This window comes from Eurypyga helias, unplaced genomic scaffold, assembly GCF_000690775.1.
Source record: "Eurypyga helias isolate BGI_N326 unplaced genomic scaffold, ASM69077v1 scaffold11753, whole genome shotgun sequence".
NCBI lineage: Eukaryota > Metazoa > Chordata > Aves > Eurypygiformes > Eurypygidae > Eurypyga > Eurypyga helias.
Window position 1 is genome coordinate 37,443 of NW_010241888.1, and position 24,540 is coordinate 61,982.

At 41.3% G+C, this 24,540-nt stretch overlaps 1 protein-coding gene across 1 annotated transcript in view; it reads left to right on the forward strand.

Moving 5' to 3' along the window:
• The window catches only part of PLCB1 (phospholipase C, beta 1 (phosphoinositide-specific)), a gene marked incomplete at its 5' end in the record, with an annotated part of 101,430 nt that overhangs the window by 30,743 nt on the left and 46,147 nt on the right, over window positions 1–24,540 (forward strand). The window contains 6 exons of the mRNA XM_010148895.1: window positions 65–284; window positions 3,825–4,005; window positions 6,194–6,270; window positions 6,363–6,452; window positions 8,681–8,738; window positions 9,868–9,954. Coding sequence (XP_010147197.1) covers window positions 65–284; window positions 3,825–4,005; window positions 6,194–6,270; window positions 6,363–6,452; window positions 8,681–8,738; window positions 9,868–9,954 — 713 coding nt within the window. The remainder of the gene's footprint in view (window positions 1–64; window positions 285–3,824; window positions 4,006–6,193; window positions 6,271–6,362; window positions 6,453–8,680; window positions 8,739–9,867; window positions 9,955–24,540) is intronic.

Sequence of the window (24,540 nt, forward strand, 5' to 3'; positions counted from 1 at the left end):
TTTCAGGGTTCGCTGATTGAAATCGTAGAAAATTGAAGTGGCTTTTTTTTTATTTTCATTGTAGAAGTGGAAGCACAGACTATTGAGGAACTAAAACAACAGAAGTCTTTTGTTAAGCTTCAGAAGAAGCACTACAAGGAAATGAAGGACCTTGTGAAGAAGCACCACAAGAAAACCACCGACCTTATCAAAGAGCACACTGCGAAGTATAATGAAATCCAGAATGACTACCTGCGACGAAGAGCTGTTTTGGAAAAAACAGCAAAAAGAGACAGTAAGAAAAGGTACATTGAACATAACTTTTCTGTTTGTGGTATTGGAGATCTTTACTCAAGTCTTCTTTTATAGTCAAGAATTAATATGGAAGTGCATTAGGGCACAGAAAAAACTCAAATCAGCAAGACGTAGGTAAAATGAAGTCAGGGCCTTTGATGTGGAAATCATCAGAAAAAGGCCTCTCCACCATGTGCTGCTTCGCTGCTAGAAGCCAGAGGAGTTGCTCTCCATGTTAAACCTCTCTCCCTTAAAATGAGGGCACACAATATTTATCCTGGGACTTTCCCTAAAAAAAAGTACGGGCAACAGCAGCCAGTGGTTAGGTAGGGATCTTAATCACAAACTGTGAGATGGGGCAAAAGTCAAAATAAGTACAAGACGTAGTCCACTTTTATGCTACTGACAGGTAAAAGGGATATTCTGAATTTGGGGATGAAGAACATTGTCTCCAAGTTAGAGCCCTGGAAAAATCCATGCTAGAGGCGAAGGCATCAGATATATAATGAGGTGAAAGAAACACCTGGAAGTTATTGACATCTGACTGGTGTTTAAATTTATGATTGATCCAAACCACTTGCTTAATGATTGGTTTTACCTCTGCAGGCGCATCCCTTCTGTGCTGTGTCTCTTTCTAAATCTTGCATCACCCTATCTGTGTATGTGCTGATACAATAATTTCTTATATTATTTTTTTAGCTAACTGAAAAAGGAAAGTTGGTTTTATTATCAGTTTGGAATGCAAAGACTGTTATGAGTCATTAATACTTCCACAATTAATGTCTTGTTCCTAAGCTAAGCAACTACATCGCAATAAAAATCAGTTCTTAACTCCTAGCAAAACATACACACAGAGGTACAATCAGTGTCTGATACTGTTATAACTGAATGATAATCAGGTAGGGGTACCCTCCTATATTTCTATTTCTCTCATTAGTGCAGCATTCTTATTTTAACTTAATTTATTTTTTAAGTAATTACATAAGCACGGAAGTCCTTTAACTTTTACATAGAATTGATATAGCTGCAGTGCTTAAATGTGACAACACTTAAAGAACATTAAAAAAATTGCTTGATAGTCTTTGGTAGGAAGTCATCAGAGGAAAAAGGCTGCAAGCATGCTCTGGCCACTAACTTTGTTGATAATACCTCTCACTCTAAGTGCCTGGGATTCGGGCCATAACTTGTCCCTAGGAAAGAGCTTTTGCATTTATGCCTTCCTGGTGACAGAATGTCATTGAGCTTAATCAGAGCTTAACACTCATCATATATCTGTGTTCAGCTGTCCTCAACTGTTGCCATTTTCCAGGGTTCTACACTTGAGTTTAACAAACTCCCTTAATTGTCAAAGGTTGTCAACTGCACACACACTGTTGTTTTAATGCGTGTGACAGTGGCAGATGAAACAATGTCATGTTTCTTTTCTCTAGCGTATTCTATTCAAATTTAAGGAGAAAAACAAACTGAATAAATAAAATGACTCATTTATCTTTGAGTAAAAATGATTGGGTTTTTTATTTCGTTATGATCTGACCATAAATCATTCATGATACCAGGCAATAAAACCCTGCAGTCCTGTGACGTGGACCTGTCACTGTGATTTCAGAGATGTTAGGTTTTATGTGCAGAGACGAAGAAATCTGAAGCTTAAGAAATCTGAGGTTGAATTTTAAAAAGGCAGGAATATATTTATTTTTAGGGTTTTTTAAACTTGCAAGTACACATTATGTCAAGCAGAAGACTTCTAAGAGAATACTGCATCGCAAGGAAAAAGGTGATATTTATCACTTTAAATTATTACCATAGCTATTTGCCTGTAACTGCAGAGTATAAATCACTACTTCAGGAGTCCCTGTATCAGATTGCCATGCAGATGTGTTATCTCTGGTCAGAAGCGATCTGTGTTTCATGCCCTGGTCTAAAATTATGCCAAGACTCAGTAAAGCCTACAGGAAGCTTGAAGTATTTATTGATACACATGCTCCAGTGTTTTGCTGATGTTGTTCCAAAGTTCCTTTAATTATCATGTCCCTTAAAACACAGTCGTAGTATTTTAGCCAGCGTTTAGAAATATGCCTTGTTTCCTTTTCCCAAAAATACAAGAGAAATGTTACCTTTAAAATGTGGAGTGTAATGGCATAACATGCTGACTTTAATATTCATTAATGCTGTCTTCTGGAACTCTGTTTAAATTATCCTCAGTGACACCGCTTAACCTCTTAGCAGAATATTCAAATACAATAAAAATGCAAAAAATAAGAAGAGGCTACCCTGGTTCGTAGTCTCAGACTGGATGAAAGCAGCTTGGCATTATTTCAGTTGAAGTTACTCTAATGGACAGCAGCTGCAGACTTGAACCTGGGAGAGAAAAAGAGAGGCAGCCAGTGTAGCAAGTTACCCGCTTTGTAATCTCTCCGAATTTCTGAGTAGCAAACTCATTTTTCTCATAGTGTTGGCCCTCTCTGTTCAAGGTTTTGCTGTTTTGTCCATCTCGGGCGCTGTTCCTGAGGTTTCCCAGGCAACCGATTTAACACCTGAGTACAGCAGTAAACACAGCAGCAGAGCAGGGACACAGGTCTCTTTTTTTTTTTTTTTTTTAATGTTTGTATTTGGTTAAGTTTACTGTTGGCCTGAGAATGGTACTGCTTTTGCTGCTCATTTTTTCCTTATTATTTCCAACACTGTAGTATTGTCATGTCTCCTTTCACGGTTACATCTATCCTTCCTTCTGTCTTAAGAAAGGGAATAAAAAAACCAACAACCAAACAAAACTGTTCCTTCGTGTTGCTTTTTAGCTTCCCCATTGTATCTTGCCTTTGCTCCTATTGCTACTATTCTGAGGTTTACTCCTCCTCCTCCAGTGTTAGCTTTTCTCCTCAACTCAGAAGTCTATAGGCACTTCCCTCAGTGTGTGCTATGCACGATATTTCCTGAAGGGGGGAGAAAATACCAAATAAAGGGACGTTCCTACCGTTTAAAGCATTTTCTAAATGCAGTTACACTCTTAATTGCTAAGTGTATACAAGAATGACTCGGTTTTCCAAACACTAAGCATTCTGCATTTCTGCTGAGGATTTTGCAGCTTTGAAATTCAAGTTTCATGTCTGGAGGTGGATAAACAAGTTCCGCGGGCATCTGTTTATGGGGAATCTTGGCAGTTGCGTTTATAGCTCGCTTGCACTGTCTGCTTCACGCCACCGTGACGGGTTAGTAAAATGAGGTTTAAAATCATAGAATCACAGAATCATAGTATGGTTAGGGTTGGAAGGGACGTTAAAGATCATCTAGTTCCAACCCCCCTACCATGAGCAGGGACACCTTCCACTAGACCAGGTTGCTCTAGTGGCCCTCCCATCAATAAACTGTTAACACTAGTTTTTTCCTTAAAGATGAAATTATTGGACTTATCATCTTCTAGCCTTTTATGTGGTGCTGAGAAACATCTTAATGGGCGATATATCACCAGCTGCCTTAAAATCTTGGTTTATATAGGGGGCAGAGCGCGCGTGCCTAGTGACTTAGAAGTTGACGGCGTGTGTGTGTCTTGGCAGATCTGAAACGGGCAGCCCAGACCACAGTTCTTCAACTATTGAACAGGAATTAGCTGCGCTCGACTCTGAAATGACCCAGAAGCTGGTGGAGTTGAAGGAGAAGCAACAACAGCAGCTGCTAAATCTCCGCCAGGAGCAATATTACAGTGAGAAGTACCAGAAACGAGAGCACATTAAGCTGGTACGTTTGCTATGCCGTCTGCTTTTCTTCAGCCATCTCCGAGTGAGTAATGAAAGCAGCATGACATTGTAATTAAGTGGGACTTCCTCTTACATGGGGTCCATTTCAGAGCTTGATTTCCCTGTGGTCTACTGCAACTTCAAGGGGTTGTTGTGTCACTTTGTCACCAACATTTCTAACAACTTGGAAGGCTTTGGGTGGAACGCAGAAAGGCAACAGGTTAATTACTACTGCTAACACAGAGTCCTTACCTCTAGTTACATAAGTCTCAGTTTATTGCAGCTTTTGGATGATGTTCCTGTTTTGTTCTGCCACTTTTTTAAATGTACAACACTCAAGGAGGAAGGATTAGCTGCAAAATAACTGAAATACCATGAAAATAAATAAAAGAAAATAGATTCAAACATTTCCCAGGGCACAGAGTTGTGCCAAACAGTGTTCCTGTTGCAGATGAATGCTTTAAGGGGATGCAGGACATAATCTGTATATGGTGAAGAAATATTTTGCATCCAGCAATAAGAGCCAGCTTGTGTTTTTACAGCTGGAGTTTGGCTGACAACTACAGCGGGATCATAGGCCCTCTGAGCTGAAATAGAGGAGCTTGGGCAGATGGCAGCTGATGCTGATGGATATTCTCAGGCAGAAAAGAACATTTTTAAAGGGTGTTACGGGAGTGCAAACTGCTCAATTCCAGACAATCCCCTCTCTCAATTTTTTTCTATTATACGATGTTTTGCCTCATTACGGTTGGATGAAGTGGTTTGTCTACTCTGCCCTGCCATCCAAGAAGAGCAGGTCAGAGGAGTGATATGCATGGACATTGCTCAGAACCTTTTCACAAATTCATTCCCGTGGATCATAGCATGGTGCTGCAGTTTCCAAGCAGTGCCCTGTTTATCACCAGCTGTATGTGAATCATGTCAGCATTACCCAACAGGAGCTGCTCTGGTGTGGGTGTGTGGCAGCACTTACCTCTGCTGCCAGGGGAGAGCCCACAGTCAAATAACAGTTGTTGGCTGTATCTTGGGGATTTTAATTTTTATGAAAACAAACCATTTTGCACCCACATAGTAGAGTTTATATTGTAAGCTAACTCATTTCTCCTTTCAAAATGGGAAATGGCGTTTCTTAAAGCAAATTTACGCTTTCAGCATTGTTCAATTAGGCGGTATCAGGATAAATTCATATTTTAGCACAAGACCTTCAGACACTTTTCCCTCTGAGCTGCGCAGGAGTTAATATTCTGAATAAAATCTGCTTTGCAGCCAAGCCATTCTTTCTGATGTCTTTCTTTTAGAGGACAGGCTATCACTGGTATCTGTCTTCTTTTATCTAAGGAATGAAAAGTTGAATCAGGCTAGCTAGGCATTATTATACATTCTCTGGTTCATCATCCCGAGGATTATTTTACAGAATAAGTCTTAAACTAGATGGGATGATCAAATGAAAACGGTCCCATTTCCCGCTTTAATTCACCATTGATTGGACTTGGTTCACGAGCCCTGTCCATGTGTCCCCTCCCGTCAGCATCACCACCACGAGCACGCTTTTCGTTAGCAGTTTCAAGCCGAACGAGATCGGACCCAGCGCCGCGCAGCAGATTTCAAACCAACGACTCGGATTTTTTGAATCCATCATTCTGTCATCACAATGTAGGCTATGCTTAGCTATAATTAGCTTTCTTGGCTATCATGCATGGATTCTCAATATCCACCTCACCACCCTGAAATCCCAGCTGTTCCTTGTAATAATGCAAGAGGAACGTTTTCAGCACTCGCATAAAATCCTGACTATTCAGTGACACCGGAATTCAGTTTGTAATTTGTATTGTGTAAATTCAGTTTGTGACCATTTATGCATTGTCACAGGAATTTTTAGTCCTAGCAAGGTAAAGTATGCAAAATATATTTTGGGTTTACATTTAATATTCTGAAACTGTATCCCCTTGATGTACAGAGAAGTGTAGCTTCAGTGTAAGCTGGACATACACAGGTCTGGCTGGACTCTGAAAGTTAAGAAGGCACTTACAGCGATAAGAATGTTTACTGCCTTTCGATCACTGGTAATTAATCGGGGAATGGTGTAACCCTTTCGTGTTGGCTACAAACTTTTGAGGTAACTTAGATGCATGTGTGATGTTTAGCTGAAAATACATATTTTTGTTTCTTGGGATTTTTTTTTTTTTTAGCTTATTCAGAAGTTGACTGATGTAGCAGAGGAGTGTCAGAACAGCCAGCTAAAGAAACTGAAAGAGACGTGTGAAAAGTAAGGTGCCATTCCCCTTATGATTGATTACTACTCCGGGTGGGTTTTGGCTAGATCCCTTTTGAACTTGCCTTTGTTTATTTATGCTTTAGGGAAAAGAAAGAATTGAAGAAGAAAATGGACAAGAAGAGGCAGGAGAAGATCACAGAAGCAAAGTCCAAGGATAAAAACCAAATGGAAGAGTAAGTATATCCCTAGATCCGTATCCTTACAAGCTATGAGGAGATACAAGCTTCTTCACAACTGGAAAACCAAAGAGACATCTTAACCCTCAATACAAGGCAGCTTTTAGTCAGGCTGTAATACCTCCCCAGAGCAGTGGAGCCCTCCCTGCTTCCACTGATGCTACTTTAATTTCCTGGGACTGATGTAATCTCCTGCTCTGCGAGCGTTTGGAGTCTGGGTCAGCTGCAGAGGTGCTGGTGTGTGGTAGAGGGACATGGCTGTGAGCAGCATGACAGTCATGTTCATTCAGACACTCTTCCTCTGAGTATGAATTGACACAGTGGCTTCAGTTCCTGCAGGGTTTGATTTCACCATAACGTAGGTTTTTATGTGTGAGTTATCTTTTCTTCTTAATTCTGTTAAAGCTGGTCTTCAGAACAAATACCAGCAACACACTGGAAGGTTTGCTACTGATTCTCCTCCAGTGACAGTGTTACACAGGGACCAGTTATTTCAGGTGGAAGAGGGAGGAAAGCAGAGCTCTAAGGGTACAGTTTCTGTGAACAGGGGCAGGAATATTATTTTCAGTTACGCACCGCCAGACAATACAAACTGTAGTTGTGCAAGTTGATTATATTCTTCCCAAGGGCACAGTATCTAGGTTTGTTTGTCCTCCTTCATTTGTTTTGGCAAGCAGCTCAAAAAGAAAATGGAGCATTTTAATCTTGATCTGTTTGCTGGGATATTCTTGTTGCCAGTCTTTATTTTGGTAACATTTAAGGACAATTAAAAAATACAAGAGGAACAAAAAAAAGAAAAATCCAGAATATCTGGGGTTTGCCATGTAACAAAGATGCAATAATGTTGGGTTTTCTGCAGGTAAAAAGGTTTATACAGATTTTACAGCTTTTCAACATAGAATCTCTGTATTTGGTAACACTGAAATAAGGTCACACACAATGAACTGCATCAGATAATTTAGCAATCGATCTTACAGAATTTTAATAAATGTCTTAGTAAAAAGATAATATGAGAATAATTGATCATGAAAAAAAAGGAGAAATATTTAATAAGATTAGAGCTGGTCAGAGGGCGTGGAAGTCATACCAGGAAAAAATAGTCAATCATTACAAAAATGTTATGGCAGTAAAAATCAATTGCAACAGGAAATGATTTGCTAAGAGGTTAATGAGACACTAATGAGAAATGCTCAGAAACAGAGAAGTAAAAATTCATCTTTGTTCTCCTTTTATTTTTTTCCTGTTTTTTTCCCTATGGGCTTTCCTTCCCCAGGCTTTCTAAAGAGCCCATGGGAAAGGTGAGATGGGAACTACATGGGAAACTCAGCTTTCCTCTGTCAAGTGACACAGTTTGTCCTCACTCTCACAGTAGGACAGAGTAGCGAGACCTTCTGGTGAATCCCATTTAAGTCACCTGGGCCAGACGGTTGTATTTTTAAAGCTTTTAAACAATTTTGGGGAAGAATATGACACAAAGATATTGCCACATACTAATTCTACTTAATTTTTCTAATTCCTGCACGCACCCAGGGCTTGTGAGACTACCTAAAACCATCAGATTTTAGTGCCATTTGAATGGCAAATCACTGTTCTTAACCTAGGCGGGGAGGTTTTAGAGCACTGTCCTGAATCTGGTCAACTCAAGTGTCCACAGATTGTTATTTTCTGTGCATTTATCCCTTTGGGGTATCCCATCTTAAGCCTTTGACCAATGGTTACCTAATAACACAGTAATTCCTCCGAGTTGAGCTTTGAGTGGTTTACACAGCAAAGTCAGGGAGCAAGGCTGAGTCTGCCTTACTCTTTGAGGACACTTTGCCATGGTCTCCGAGGTGTCACCAGCAGTATCTGCTCACCAACAGAGACGGTTTCTCTACTACATAACGTGCCACGACGTGGCAGTGTGCCTCTACTGATGATCGTGTGCTCTCCTAGACTGACATTTGGGTTTAAGGTCAAGGTGAGGCGGCAGTACCCTGTGGGAAAAGACTGTTTTGAAAGAGCAGGGGCTCTGTTGTGGTCGGTCATGGGGGAATCCCGAGCCCTTCATACAATAAAGATGCAGCCTGCTAGGAAAGGTACATTCAGGAAGTGTGTAAAAATTTGGTAGGCACATCCATACACTGAAAACATCACCTTACTTATTTTAGAAGGAGTTGTGGTGGATTAAAATATATTGGCGTGATCTTACTGACTGCAATAACTTGTTGATTGCTTCTCCCCAGAGAGAAGACCGAAATGATTCGATCGTATATCCAGGAGGTGGTGCAATACATAAAACGGGTATGTCAGGTCATATGTTTAATTTCATTTTGGGGCATAAAATGTCAGCTTTCGTGTTTTAGATCATATTAAACTACAGATTCTAAGCTCTGGTATAAAGATTCTGCAAGTGCTGATTTTTAACAGATACAGTATAGACTTCTTTTCACATTCCAGGTAAAGGAAAACTGGAATTTCAGACAGATCTTGATCAATTCTTAGTCAGTGTTTGGGGGATGGTGCTAAGAGGGGTAGATTTTAATACAGGTGTGATTTCATCTTTGAATATCCTCTGTTTATTTATGGAAAAGGTACCAATTTTTTTAATTGGTTTTCTGTCTCATGAATGCAAAGATTGCATAAGGAACTCTGAAAGTCAATAAACATTTAATTGCAGAGTATATTTTAACATTAATTGCGTTCATACGATTACTGAAAGGCAAAAAAACATTCTGTGAGCTCTGTGAATACAAGTCAGAGAATTTCCTTGGAGGTGTTGGCTTTTCTGAAGCCATAGGTGGCTTACGCCTAGCTGAAAGCGGGCACCACAGTGTTTTGATGTGCAAAATCACTGTGAAACATACGCCGCTACTGAATTTTCTCTTAATTTCAGTGCAGAGATAGGTCAGTTCCAAAGGTGGTCCATTTCTGCTCACACAGGCCTTGATTCAGGAAGCAACCTGAAGAATTAGCAAACTAAGCATGCTTAACTCCTGTTGGAGTCAGACACATGTCTGAGCGCTTTATTAACTAAGGCCCAAAACTTGTCAGCATGTTTATTTAGGACTCTAGGATGCAAATCCTCTTCTGGGAACAGGGTCCGCCTCGCACAAGTCATACAATAGAAGCTAAAGCAAAATAATGTTTTTTAAAAATGTATTATGCTTTTAGTAGCATTAAAGGTCTACAGTAACTTCTTTAGACATTTCTGATTCTAAATCCCACGTGTGAAACCTGAGATATATTGTCCGTGCACAACTGTTACAGCTCAGGCATGCTTGTGACAATGGCATGTAAGTTTATGTTAGGCTTATTCAGAATTTTGATGATAACATTTTAATTTTGATGGATGAAATATTCTTTGGGGAAGAGGTGGAAAAGCGAGGATGTGCAACCTCTGAAAAAAAGATGGTCTGTTATTTTCTTACAGCTAGAAGATGCTCAGAGTAAAAGACAGGAGAAACTTGTAGAAAAGCACAAGGAGATTCGTCAGCAAATACTGGATGAAAAGCCTAAGGTAAAGAGTTTTTGAACAGTGTTATACAGCTAAAAAATATCCTTCAGGAAAGGAAGTGTTCTTACAGCAGGTAGGCTGGTATTTAAACATGAGAAACTCCATTTATAGCATCATAGCCATTGTCTCTAATATTCAGGATGGAAAAATTCAAGTGGCAGCCTAGTATGGAGCACCACTTCAAGTCCAGATGTCATATAATGGGGTTTATTTTTTACTACTCATATTGTTAAAAAGCTTTCAGTGTAAATGGTGCTTCTGACCAGCAGAGTGTGCCCTCTGCTTTGCTGTGCTTCAGCAGTACAGAACCAAAACACAGTTTACGTTGAAAAGAAAGAGATATCTTTTTAGCATGCTTGCTGCAGATATTTGGGATAATTGATGAGGATATATTTCTGTGGAAAACAATGAGCATTTTCAAAATATTAGGGCTTAATATCTGACATTGCTTGCTGGCTTTCCACTATTCATTTTCTGCACTGCATCTACATGTAATATTGTGAAATGCGGTTTTTCATCTTAAAGATTGCAGGCAAACACATGTGGTGGTAGTTTTGCCATTGACTTCAGTAGAGGAGGTTCAGAGTCCTCCACTTGTACACAATTTTCCTGTAGGAAGAGCTGGGTAACTATATAATCAGATTTCTGCACTGAGGGAGACTTGTTTTCAGCAGAGTTCATATCCGAGTGTGATTCTTCACAGCCCATTGTGCCATGTCTGCTTTCCTTTGGTCTGCACTCACTCAGGTGTGTGTTCCAGGCTTCACTTTTCATTTCTTGCCTGTGTCCACAGTCCTAATGTTTCTGTGCTTGTGTTACAGCTTGAAGTCTAGCACTGGGTGTCAGCAAATCAGTGTTGTCATGTCATTTCTGTGAAATATACAGAGAATAAATTAGCCAAGGGTCTGAAGAGCTAGCCGTTTACAATAGTTTGGAAAAATAAAAATATTTGCATTTCTCACTTTCTGTTCATCTTTTTAAAACCACGTTTATAAATAAGCTGGAACCTTTTGGTGTTGTGGATGTTTGGGTGTAAAGACTTTGTATAATATTATATTTCATGTTGTTAGGATCATGAACTTCTCAGGCACATGAGCTAAAACCAAAGGAATTTAAATACCGAAAGCATTTCAAAGAATAATCTGTTAGTACTTCTAACACCAGGTTTTCACAAAGACTTGAGCACTTGAATACTTCTCTTAGATTTATTGATTCACTGAGAAGCAGCGTGTAAGCACTGCAGATTTGTCACTGAGGGCTTGGGCTGCATTTTGAAAGATTGTGCTGGACCAGTAGCATTAGGCTTTTCCATCAGCTGTCCATGTGCCAAGCGTTAGATCACGGCACAGAGCAGCTCCGGATCCCTTGTCTTCTCCTGCATCATCTGGCCATCGGTTAAAGCGCCGCAGCAATCAGCGCTCCTCAGTCAGTGCTCGCCGAGAAATCTCCTGAGAAAGCCCTCTGCAGTAATGTGCTTTGCGGGCCTGGCTGCAGCTTTTTTCTCCTTCCCCACACGCTGAAATGGGCAGACTTCACTGAATTTATGATGGTATGTGCCTCTTCCTGGCGTGAGAGGATTTAGGCAAAACGTAATTACTCCTTTTATTAAGTCTCTTTTTATGTTTTACTTCATGTTCATATTTCATGTCCATATTTGCTTCCTTGGTGACAGGGTGTATGATATAAAATAGATCAAACGAATTCCCAGCCGAGAATCACTCATATATTTTATGCAAACAGCAGCCTTTCTAGGGGCAGCGTTTTTAACAGGCCAGCCACTCACGCTTCGGTATTCAAACACCCACTAAAATTTATGGCAGCTGTATTAAAAGGGGGTTCTGGCATTATGAACTCAACCCCTAAACAAACACTTTAATATATTAAGAGGGAAAAAATTTTTAGCATTTTTACTGATAATTCCATTGGAGACAGATTTGCCATCATCAGCCACTGTCGTTTGGTTATTTATCAGTGACTCACGGTTTGTTGTGTTGTGACTCTGCGCAGAGCTCTGCCACAGCCAGGATGAATACTGTTTCGCAAAGTATTGCCGACAGACACCAGTGAGATTTCGGTTTGTAGCTTCCTCTGTTGCGGGGTGTGTAGGTCAGCAGAGGAAAATCTGCCTCGGAGCGCTGATGTTTTAGACAGCAGCGTTTAGAAACTGCACAAACTGGATGCAAATCAGTTTCCTGTACTGGAGGCAGAGGGCTGGCTTTTTGTTTAAAATATTATGTGTTTCGAGGGAAGTACTTCGCTCAGAACTGATTTACACCCTTAAACTCCTGCCTACCCGCCTTGTATATAATTGCCTTCTACAGTTTGGATGTGAGACTGTTTTGCAGCTTTCACTTGCAGGGCTATTGTGTAACAAAAAGCTGTTTTCCTCGTGTAAGACTTGGAGACTTTACTTCCTGAACTGACACTGTTAGGCAGAAGATTGGAAATCATTCTTCAGCTTCTTGTGGTCCTGCAGAAATCAGAATAGGCAATGGTTTTGATGGGCCCAAGGTGTCATACTGTTCCTGTGTAAGTAGGGAGGGTATCTTTAGGAAAAACTGACCCCTGATGCTGTTGAAACTACAAATTGAGTATTATCATCAAATCTGTATGTGTGTGTGTGGAAACAGGCCAACCACTCCCAGAAACATGCTTAGAAAAGGAGACTGTCACCTAATTAAGAAGTCAAATACTGACTGATTCTAGGTGAAAAAAATTCTAACTTGTGTTTTAGTGAAAGTGGAGAAAAAGTTCAAGTGGTCTCCTGCTGCGATCTTATTCCTAACAGCATCATTACCAAGCAAGGCCATATGTGTTTTCTTTTCTCTCACTTCTTTTTTTTTTCTTACGTTATCTCCTGGCAGCTTTATTATCAGCAACAACTTCTATTTCTTTGTTCCCCCATTCTAATTCTTTGTCTCCTCTTTTAGTCATTGATACGCATTAAGCTTGTCCTGTCCTTATCTTCTTCCCCTTGGCCGTCTCTTCTTCGTGCTGTGGAGGCTGCTGCAGACACACGGCTCTTGACAGCGCAGTACTGAATTCTGTACGTTAGAGGAGTAGGTGATTTCAGATTCCCCACTACAGTGTGCTTCTAGCACTTGTTATCGAAGCACAGAGGAGTGCGTCAAGGATGCGCATGGTCATTCCAGCTCAATTTCTTTGTCCTCAACAGCTTGTGCATCAGATTAAATATAAATCAAGTGTATTTCCTTCCCCTCACTCACCCTTGCCTCCAATTCCATTGTAATTACAAAAATCAATACACGTGAGACATGACAAGGAATTAATTATTTTTCTGAGAGTCAACTCAGTTACAGTAAATAGATCCAAGCCTCCTCTAGTTGAAGTCAATGAGACTTTTGTTACTCATTCTCATGGGTCAGAGTTACAGTTAAATCTCAGTATGATAGCTGAGACTCCTGTGCTCTTGCAGTTAGCTCCTGCTCCCAGCCCACTTAACTGGACTCTTGGCTTCAATGGACCATATTCTTACAGCCCTGGCTGTCAGGGAGATGTAACTTGTGATTCCTCGGTTTTTAGCCCATGTTTATGTTTCTGCTCACACCTACTCTACTGTTCACAACCCCAACTTAGCCAAAGCCTGCCAGATGGTGTGGGCTCCTGTCGAGATGTGGAAAACTGGACTATTCAGGGTGAGCCTTTACCTGTGTGAAAAGGTCCAACGGATGTCTAGAGGCACCATAAACTGTGCAAACTGTCTTCTAAGTGTTGCATCTCACTGTTATTTCAAATTATTGAAGACAATACAGCCTTAAGGTATACAATTCCTTTTTCTCCTCAAAAAGTATAATGAAAAAAAATACAATTATAAATCAGTTCTTCATAATGGAAAATATAAGCATCTGATGCTAACTGGTTTCCAAAGAACATAAATTTATTGTCTCCCAGTTTGACATGTGTTATTAATTGCATCCGATGGGAGTCGATACTTCTGCATCCCATCAATAATTAATATTAGCAGTGTACCTGAGATATTTATGGGGACATAAAATGATACATCGTCAAGTGACAGAACAAATTAATGAGATGCTGATCCTTTACAGTGGTAAGCCTCTCATAACTCCAGTGTCAGCTTTCCATTACACGGGGCTGGAGAGGACCTCCAAGGTCTTTCTTCTCAGGGCTAGCTGCTTTTACAGTCGCGTGTCATGTCAGCCTCTTAACCTAACAGTGGTGCACAATGGCTCCTTCCTTCTGAGTGGTACTTACATGGTGATATTTGAAAACCCAGTGAATGGTTTCATAGATTTCAGATCAGTGCTTTCTGACTTCTTGGAATATCTAAAACCACATAGATCTTTGCGAAAGGTATAGCACGTCCTGGGTGCTTTAGGTAGAACTTTGCGTTCATGGTGCAGATAACATCACGGAGTTAAATGGAACTGTGACTGACAGCAGGGTCGGCAGAATCATCGCTCTAACTTTAGAAAGAAGTCAAATACAGCAAATGTATTTTACAGCAGTGTTAAATCTGATTTCAGCTAACCGCAGAGCTCGCGGCTGCTCTATTAGCTCATCTGGAGGAGAGCAGTTCTTAGGAGCTTTGATGACTATTCCAGTCTCCCTTCAGCTCGCTGCATAATTCACAATAACAATGCACTGTCCACCACAATCCCTTTTTTATCCTTTACACCTCTGTAGGAAGCCAAACTGTCTTTTGGGCTAGCTGCACTTAATTCAAAACTTTCTAAGTGCATTCCAGTTCAACCACAGGCGACTATTCAAGAATTTCGGGGAAGGAGTTTGGAGGAAAAGGTTATTTCAGTTTACTGAGTTTCATGGGACTTTGCACTTCATGTATCTGGATTGAGTGGGGGAAACTTACCCTCCTAAACTAGTATTCAGACTCACTGCAAAAAGACCTGAAAAAAATTAGTTGATAGCCACTGTAATACTTGAAAAGTTCTCCTTTTATTTTCTCCCTATTTACATAAAAATTATGTCTTCTGTTACTTCATGTAATGTAAACGTTTACAAAGTTCAAAAAGAAATCTCTCTTGAATCTGTGGCTGCAAAGCTAAAATGAATTATGGCATTATCTGCCAAAAAAAGCAGAGAATTAAGAGGATTGAAATAATTTACTGTTTGTTTCACTGTTCAGCTTTGGGTTTTGGTGCTTGTATATTCATCAGAGGGGAATAATAAAATGCTTCTCTGCCTCATTAAATGGGCAGCAGCATAGAGAAATGAATGGAATTTTCTTAGCCTCAGTGAACAACAAATATTTAATAGGAATATTTTAAAAAATAAAATTCTAGGCTGAGATTTCCAAATCTCCCTGTGACTTGATCTGGCATCTTCCCAATTCTGGACCAGAGCTTGCATTTAAATTGAAGGATGCAATTTTTATGGACTATTCACTTGAGGATCTTGGCACATTGCTCAGCACCTCTCAGCATCAAGTCCTAAGTGACAATCAGCCTAATTATCTAATAAGCTTTGAGTAGCTTAAGCCCTGATGTTTCTTTAAATGTTTTATTAGTGCAAATGCTAAGCAGTCCCCAGTTGCAGAGTATTTTTTTAGGAAACTAAGGTTGTCTCTTTTTTTCTCTTTCTCCCAATGGATAAACACTGCAGAATGCGCTTTCAGCCTGTAAATTGAGTAGTAAATAATCTCCCTTTGCTCGTTAAAATGAAACAGACTGATCTTTATCCTATGCCTGCTTTATAGCAATAAAACTCCCTTAAGTTCTGTGAAGTGACTAGCTCATCACTAGGCCTGAGATCAAAAGACTTCAGTCCAAATAATGAGATGCTTAAAGGATTATTTTGGATTAAGGCCTTGCTTGCTTGTTTACATATTTTTCTTCACAAATCCACATTTTCAATGATTGTTTATTTTTCCAGCAGAATAAATATGACACTGTAAGAAATGGATATCAGGTCACAAAAGATACATCTAGCAATTTGAGGTGATATTTATTCTGTTAATTAAATATCTTCCAGTGTTGATCTTGCACATAAATGTATGTCTTGGGAACACTAACACTGTGGATTCCCATCCCTGGAAGTGTCCAAGGCCAGGCTGGATGAGGCTTGGAGCAACCTGGTCTAGTGCAAGGTGTCCCGGCCCATGGCAGGGGGGTTGGAACTGGATGATCTGTACGGTCCCTTCCAACCCAAACCATTCTATGAACGCTAACTTTCAAATCAACAGCATCATATTTCCAGTGTGAATGTGCAAAATGCTTTTAAAATTTATTTTAATGACTTCTAATGTCACTTCCTTGAAATAAAAATATCACAAACCCTTGGCAGGAAGAATGTAAACATTAAAAAAAAATAAGTAATGAACAGGAGTCTATTGATAGAAGGTGATACTTTTCTCACATGGATCATTCTGTTGGAAATCAGAAAATCTTGGGTTTGATCTGGAGCTGTAAAAAAAGAGACAAATTATTTGAAAGGGTAAACTTTTTTCCAGTTTGCACTAGTGTAACTCTAAAGGAACGTTATAAGCTAGCAGGGTCGCTGGCGATTTAAACTGATATGAGTGAAGGCAAGAGCATGGTCCATAGTGGAGGTCATGTGGCAGACAGATTTGATTTGTGAAGGTTGCTGAGATTTTCCTGGATAAAATGTTAATAAATAAGAACTAGGAGAGGTTTTCTTAAGAAAATTAATTTCAGAATCCAGCTATCATCAGGGTGGGAGAGGGAAAGGCACAAATTAGAGCATTCTTCCTGGGAAAAAAAGAAACCTCACTCATTCTTCTCTAATTTGCACAAAGGAACCTCAGATAAGCGCATGGCTCGTGTCTCAGCCCACTGTGGTTAATTATTTGATTAATCTTCCTGATACATACAAGAAAGATGAGATCTAAAGTGGAGTTCAGACCATCCTGCATTCCCAACTGTTCCCTACTGTTGCCCAACTTGACATGGTACAGGCCAGCACTGAGAGAGGACCCCACCATACAGCAACTCCCCCTTGGCTGGAGAGACAGCAAAGGTAACTCCATATACCCAAATCCAGAGGCAGCATCCCCCAGATTCCCTCCTCTCCTCAGCAGAAAGTGCAGCTCCATCCAAAACAATCCAGTCCTAGGACAGTGTAGAGGTACCTGTCTGAGAGACCACTTTCAGAGGGGCATCCAGCTTTGCAGCCACAGCTGCACAGGGCATGTATAGCATCCATATCGCTCCTCCAGGGCAAGCTGCGTGCCTTTACCACCCTTCCTGGCTTCTGTAGTATCATGGGGGTGTTGGATCGGAGAACAGAACAACCCAACTGGCTATGAATAATAGGCTCTAAATGTGTCGTTATTTATCATTATGTAGATAAAAATATGAGTGTCCCTGATTCATAACGGGCTGCTGCCATGACGATCCATCAGAATGACAGAACAGACCGTGTTGTCTTGCACTTGGGGCTGTTGTTTCAGAACACCATCACCATGTGCAAACAAAGCCACTTGCTCAAAGCAAGAAAATTTCTTGTGTTTTGTACAGTAACTGATTTTACAATAGTGCACTGTTACCCTAATCAATGCTGGAATTAGAATGCAGTTCAATTAAAGGGAGGAGAAGGAAGTTACAAATTGCCATTGAAGTGATCAACTGTGTAATAGACATCAAAAAGTAAAAATTATCTTTTCTCCCTTCATAACATTAATTACTAAAGTAGAACTAACTTCTGGTTTTAATGTTTGTAAATAGTTAATCCTTCTCAAAATAAGTAAACGTCCTATGCAGAGTGCAGTGTGTTTCAGAACAGATTGACGAGAAAATCGGGAAAAGGGTGTGAAAAACGAATATATAGCTTCTTTCTGCAAAGTCAAGCTCAGGATGAGAACAGCCTAGAAAGAGCACATTGCTTCTGCAGAACATGCTCTTCTATGTCCCGCAGGTGGGTAAGGATGACAAGAAAATATCAACCTGCAGTGAACAGTTAACACTCAAAGACCTCTTATCTGTTCTCTGTAACCTCTCAAAGCACTTTCATCTGCCTGATCCCATTCTCTGCTCAACTACAGAGCACATCTGGTAGGGTTAAATCAAAGTGCTCAGTAACCCACACCCCTGTGACCCCCTCCTGCGCTCACTTCGGTTCAGCGTTTATAGCTTTCAACAGCAAAAATCTCCCAAAGTGTGAAGAGGTGGCCAGCAAGCTGCAAGGCACAAGTGCCTGTGAGAAAAAAGAGCACAAACTAACTGGTGTACTAACGTTATTATCTCTGAAAAAGAAAAAAAAAACAACTGAAAATGATGTGAAAAAGTTGTAAGAGGCCAGGGACTGCGAAAGTTTTGTGTCAGGATGTTGAGCTTGGACTCTGCAATATTTAAACCTGAGGGGAGAAGTCTCTGCTAGGAAAATAGTTGTGATTCTGCGAAGGTGAGCATTCTGCACGCTAAATCTAAGCGAGCAACAGAGCACCAGCAAGCTCCTTCACCTTTTCATGAGCTAGTATCGTTCTCTATGAAAATACAGTATTAAGCATATGCTAAATCATGCATAGTGTGAGTTTGTATATATAGGATATATGAAATGCATGGTAGCGCGTACTCACTTCAAATACGGTGATTTATATAGCGTCTCATAGACGTGTTCATCACTCTGTCAGTCAGATCGAACAAGAATTGCCACAAAGGCAGAACCACATGCTCGTATACAACTGTATTCATCACTGAGCAACAGCAGCAACGTGTTTGTTAATTATCAGGCCTTCAGTGCAACATGACAAATGACAAGAGATGCAGTTTCACACAGCTAATGGAAAAATGTTAAAAGAAATATTAATGCTTAGTATGTAAACTCATTAGAGAGATGTTTTAAAATTCATGAAACGGGAAAAAACCCCGTTCCTTAATGAACAGAGAAATAAAGTCACTAGTCCTGCAAAGAGTGTAGCGTATGAACAAGAGCTTTGTATATGCAAGTCGTTTGTTTTATGTCTTTGTGCAGAATCAGTGCAAAGCAGAGCCACTGATGAAAAGAATACTGCATTTCTGTCAGTGAGGTAGCAGTGCACATTGCAGTACACAAGATGCAGGTTGCTTTTATTAGCACACTCATGACAAGACGGGTGCTGAGTTTATCTAATTTACAATGGGACACTTCAGGGTAATAAATATACTAGTAGAAAGGGTAACAGAAGTAGTGGGAGAGTTTCAAAAGTAGACCTAGATTAAAAGAATATTAAAAAATCATGAAGAAAATCCTAATTCTGGTGGCAGGGTTTTTTTTTTTTTAGAACCAACACACATTTCTGCAACAAGAAACTCTTGTTGTTTTGTCTTTCCCAGCAGTTCATGAGTACTGAGCTTGCCAGGGAAAGAAAACCCTGTAGATCCAGAAGGGAGAGAAAGTGCTCTCCCATCCGTGGTGACAGGGAAACCGGCAGCTCAGCCACGTTTTGGCATGTACTTCCCATGCTCCGTGGGTGCAGCTTTCAAGGGTCTGGCAGCCCTCCTTAGTCGGTAGCAGAATAGCTGGGAAAGATGTTCCCTGGAAAGATTACTTTTCATTACATTTCTCCTGTGACTCATTTCCAACAAATCAGCATTTTCAGAAAGTAGTTGCATATAATTGCAGTAGTTGCATAACAGAGTAGTTGTGGATGATGGTAGTATGTAGGTTTGACTGTAGAGATGCCGTAACTTTCCTATTATTCAGCCGTTGTCTGGAAGGAGGTTCTTGCCAAGAGATTGTGGAGTGTGACTAAGCACATAAACTACAGCTATGTACCTGTAAATGGTCTCTTTTATGGAGCCCTAGAGATTTGTAAGGTTTGTGTGGAGTAAGTGGATGTCTCCAGGAAGGGGAAGCCTAATCCAGACATGGTTAGGTCGGAGCCCGGCTCAAGGATGGTCAAGGCAAAGTTTTAAACTCCTGTAATATTGACTTTTCCAAGTGAATGGTGGGTTCGGAGATCATTGTAGGAGTACGTCATGAGGATGGTGGAAGTTCACAATCTTTACATCTTTTGGTGAAAAAAAAAAAATCAACCAAAACTAGAAAACAACAGAAAAAGAGATGTGATAATAGGCCTGAAGAATTTAGATCCAAGATCAAGAACTAGTGAAGACTTCAGGGAGAAGTTGAGAAATAGAGATGAAAGTATCTTTACTGGGAAATGAAGTATAGAGTCTTGGCTCATTCTAAATTACTACAATTTTAATTTTATATCTAGTCCAACACAGTGAAAAATGCAATGGAATCGCATCTATCCCAATGCCAATCTTGCCTTCTCCGCTTGGGAGTCGGTGAGCCGTAAACCCCGTAGGCTTTATTCTGACAAGCACTGCAACGATTCCAAGTTTACGCCACAGCGTGCAGCCCCTGTGCTGCTGCAGCCCACTGCACCTTACACTGCTCCCGCTGCAGTTATGCCTGGTGGTGTTCCCCTGATGCAGTTACAGTTGCGTGATGAGAAAATGGGCGATTACAGTCTCGCTTTGGAGATCAAGGCCGAGGGCTGATGGAGGATTAGATGTGGATTGCTGAGCGGTTGTGATAATTGCAGTCCCTGAAGTGGAGATTAGGGGCGGGTTTTGTATAAGGAGAGGGGCTGCTGGAGCATATAGCGTGTAGGGGGGGCAGGATTGATGATAATGGGGGGCTGGGCAGCGCTGCACTCAGCGTGCTTTGTATGTCAAGCTGATCAGAGGAATTAACGATAATTTGTCAGTTGTTCGGGACTCTCTGTTGTGTTCAGCCCACTTTGTCAGGTTTTGTGTGCACTGTTTGACATCTCAAATGCCGGAGCAAATGCAAAGGAAGCTGTTAGTTAACTACAAACGCATTTCTGGAGTGGGAGGCTAAAGGAAAGGTACGTTCTGTTCCGCTGTGCAGCCCAGCGGTGTGGAAATAGATTTTCTGGTAAATAATGTATTCTCCCTTTCCAGGAGATGGGTCCAACACATCTATGTTGGAGTTGTTGTGGATGCCCCATCCCTGGATGTCTTCAAGGCCAGGCTGGATGAGGCTTGGAGCAACCTGGTCTAGTGGAAGGTGTCCCTGCCCATGGCAGGGGGGTTGGAACTGGGTGATCTTTAAGGTCCCTTCCAACCCAAACCATTCTGTGATTCTGTGATTCTATGATCTAGAAGTTCAGTTTGCAAGATAGTGTCATGTGGAGCAGGGGGAAGTGATCCACTCACATCCATGCCCATATCATTTCTCTCACTCTCCCTCTTTGGCCCCTTAAATATTCCAGTTGCAGAGGAACAGCACTAGCTCCAGAGACACAGAGCTGCCAAATCAGCCCCTGTCAGAGTGGTTGGGACATTTTCCTGCCACACAGACAGGGATTGAGTCTTGTAAGCCAGAGCACAGGCTGAATGTCCTGACCACAGAAGTATTGACAAAAGGCTCATAGCATGGATTTCCCTCCTTTCTTTGGGAATAGCCCACATACTGTCTCCTTTGCTGTGCTTTTGTTTGAAGGTGCCGAACAGACACAAACTTGGGATGTTTAAGACTGAATTTTATTGAATACAGAATGAAAACCTTTTAGCTTATATTTTCATCATGAATAAATCAAAACATATTTATATGAAAAGCCTTCCCTATCTGTTTGTTTGGGTTTGTGTTTTTTTTTTCTCGTTGGGACCTGATCAGCCCTTCACACAGTCCTATTCATTGTTCAAAGATACTTTCCAGTAATATCCTACATTTCCTTTGATTTCTTTCACTCCTTTCTCAAAGCAAAGGTGACTGCTGAGAAGCAATTATACACCAGGTGTAGTGAGACAAACACCCCTGATTTACAAATCAAGAAAGCCTACTAAACCTTGCTTGGCAACAGAAACAGTCCTTAATTAAGATGAGAGAAAACCGGGAAAGCTAATTTCCATGATACGGTAATATTAACCACTCTCTTTGTGCAACATGTGCTTTGCAAATGCGTATCCTAGAACAAAATGTTATAGTAATGTACAGGTATCCTATAGCAGAATACAACAGTAATATTTTATAATGCATTTGATAGCCGGGTGCACTGAGATTCACATTTTCAAAGCCCTGGGAACAAGGAGGCACTACCCTATCTGTTGGTGGCCTACATAAAATTTAAACCTATGTAAAATCCTCCTGAGGGGTGCTTCGGTTGGAGCAGGCACTGTCCCAGCCTTGCTCTTCTGAGGTGCCCACTGGGGCCCTGGGTTTGTGGTCTGAGAGTGCGGTTCTTGGTTTGCTGCAGGGAAGATCAGGTTGTGCCCACCCTGCGTCTTCTCAGGGTAACAAATGAAGCACTGATCACGAGCCAGGCTGTTACCTGTAACCTCACTAACCCTCTCCTGGCCAGTGTGAATTCAGTCCGAAGGAAATTTTACAGGGAGTAGATATAGTCCACTTGTTGATATTTATCAATATCTTTCTTTGTGTATAACGAATAGTAAATATTTGATTACATATGCATATGCATGATGCTCCTGAGATACGTAGAACATGTAGATGCTACGTTTGTAGAGATTACTTTGATGTATACATTTTGGAAGCATCTGTTAAATTACACCTATTCACAGCATTGCAGGATGTAAAATTCGTTATTATATTAGTGATTTTAAAACTGGCGTGATCACTTTTCTATTAATTACAGTCAGATTCAACCCCCAGGGTTTTGGTTTTGGGGTTTTTTTGTCTTGTAAAATTGCCTGCTTAATATTCTCATTCCTTTCTAAATGACAATAAATGGGGAAGGGATTTTCTCCACCCCCTGGGAGCTTAACTTGACAGCAAACACAACAAAATGGCCCAAGGAAAGGGACCTTGAGCTATGAGTTGATGGGAGTTAAACATGTAATGCCACATTGATCTGGTTCGATCAACCCAAGGAGGGCAACAACCAGCACTGAGCATGCTTTTCACAGCTTGGGAAGCAGCCTGTACGTGAACATGCCCAGGATTAGCAATTCAGAGGATCCATCTCCTTCCTTTCACTCCCTTTAAAACAGGATGCTAACCTCCTAGCGCCAATGCCTAGGTTAGACGAGATAAATTATCATCATCCCTGCTTATCTATATAAAAACTTCCCTAATGCTCCTGAATTATGTTTAGGGATTTGTTAGGTTAAGCACATTTGAGATTATGAGGTGTTTAGATAATAAGGGATATATAAATGCAAATTAGTTATAAATATAGGATAAAGTCATGAAAAGAGGGTCTCATGGAGAATTAGCTGCTAGATAAATTCTCTTTTCAGCAATCTCTGTGTAAACTGCAGTGACTGTTCACTCCAAGGAGCGAGTGTTTGCAGTGCTTAAGAGAGTACCTGTTTCTGAATGCTTTCATACAGAAAGAACTGCAACTTATTTATATCCTTACCCCAAAGATTAACACATTGTGAATAATGGCAGATTGCAAACCAGAGAGATGGATTGGCAGGGGAGAAGACAAGTGAAGCATCAAAATGTCATCATGCATTCATTATGTGCAAGACTTCCCAAATACTGTATAGACTCTCTCCTCTTAGTGGAAAAAAATCTGTCTCTAGAGCTACAGAAACCATACTGCCCAGCACTAGCGTCTCTCGGGTGTTTAGTTTTTCATTCCTGTTTATTGTCAGTGTCTAGTTTGATAGCTTGAAAACGACTCTTCTCTTTCTTTAAATCACTTTCCCGTTTTTCTAATTGCAGATGGTATTTTTGTCATGGTTTAGGCCCAGCCAGCAGCTCAGCACCACAGGGCCACTCTCTCACTCCTCCCCCAGGTTTGATGGGGAGGAGAAAATACAGAAGGCTGGTGGTTGCAGACAAGAACAGGGAGGGTTCACTCGCCAGCTATGGTCCCAAGCAAAACAGACTCGACTTGTGGAAAAATCAATTCAGTTTGTTACCAATCAAATCAGAGTAGGATAATGAGAAATAAACCCAAACATTAAAAACACGTTGCCCTCACCCTTCTTTCCGGGCTCAGCTTTGCTCCCCATTTCTCTACCTTCTCCCATCAGTGGAACAGAGGGATGAGGAATGGGGGTTGTGGTGAGTTCATCACACGTTGTCTCTGCTGCTCCTTCCTCCTCGGGGGAAAGACTCCTCCCCCCCTGCCCCTGCTCCAGCATGGGGTCCCTCCCATGGGAGTCAGTCCTCCATGAACTTCTCTGACGTAGGTCCTTCCCACAGGCGGCAGTTCTTCACCAACTGCTCCAGTGCACTTCCCTGCCGCAGGCGTGCGGCCCTTCAGGAACAGACTGCTCCCAGTGCTTCCCACAGGGTCACAGCCTCCTTCGGACATCCCCCTGCTCTGGCGTGGGGTCCTCCCCGGGATGCAGGGGGGTCTCTGCTCCCCCATGACCCTCCATGGCTGCAGGGCACAGCCTGCCCCCTCACCAGGGGAACCTCTGCTCTGGGCACCTCGTCCCTGCCTTTCCGCACTGCCCTTGGTGTCCGCCGGTTGTTTCTCTCGCATCCCACCCACTCCTCTTTCACCTGCAGTTATTTCCCTCTTAAATACGTTTTCCCAGAGGCGCTACCACCGTCGCTGACTGGCCCAGCCATGGCCAAGAGACGGATCTGACTTGGAGCCGGGGAAGCTTCTAGGAGCTTCTCACAGGAGCCACCCCTGGGGCCCCTCCCCCACTACCAACCCCTCACCACACCAACCCAATACAATTTTTCGTGTGA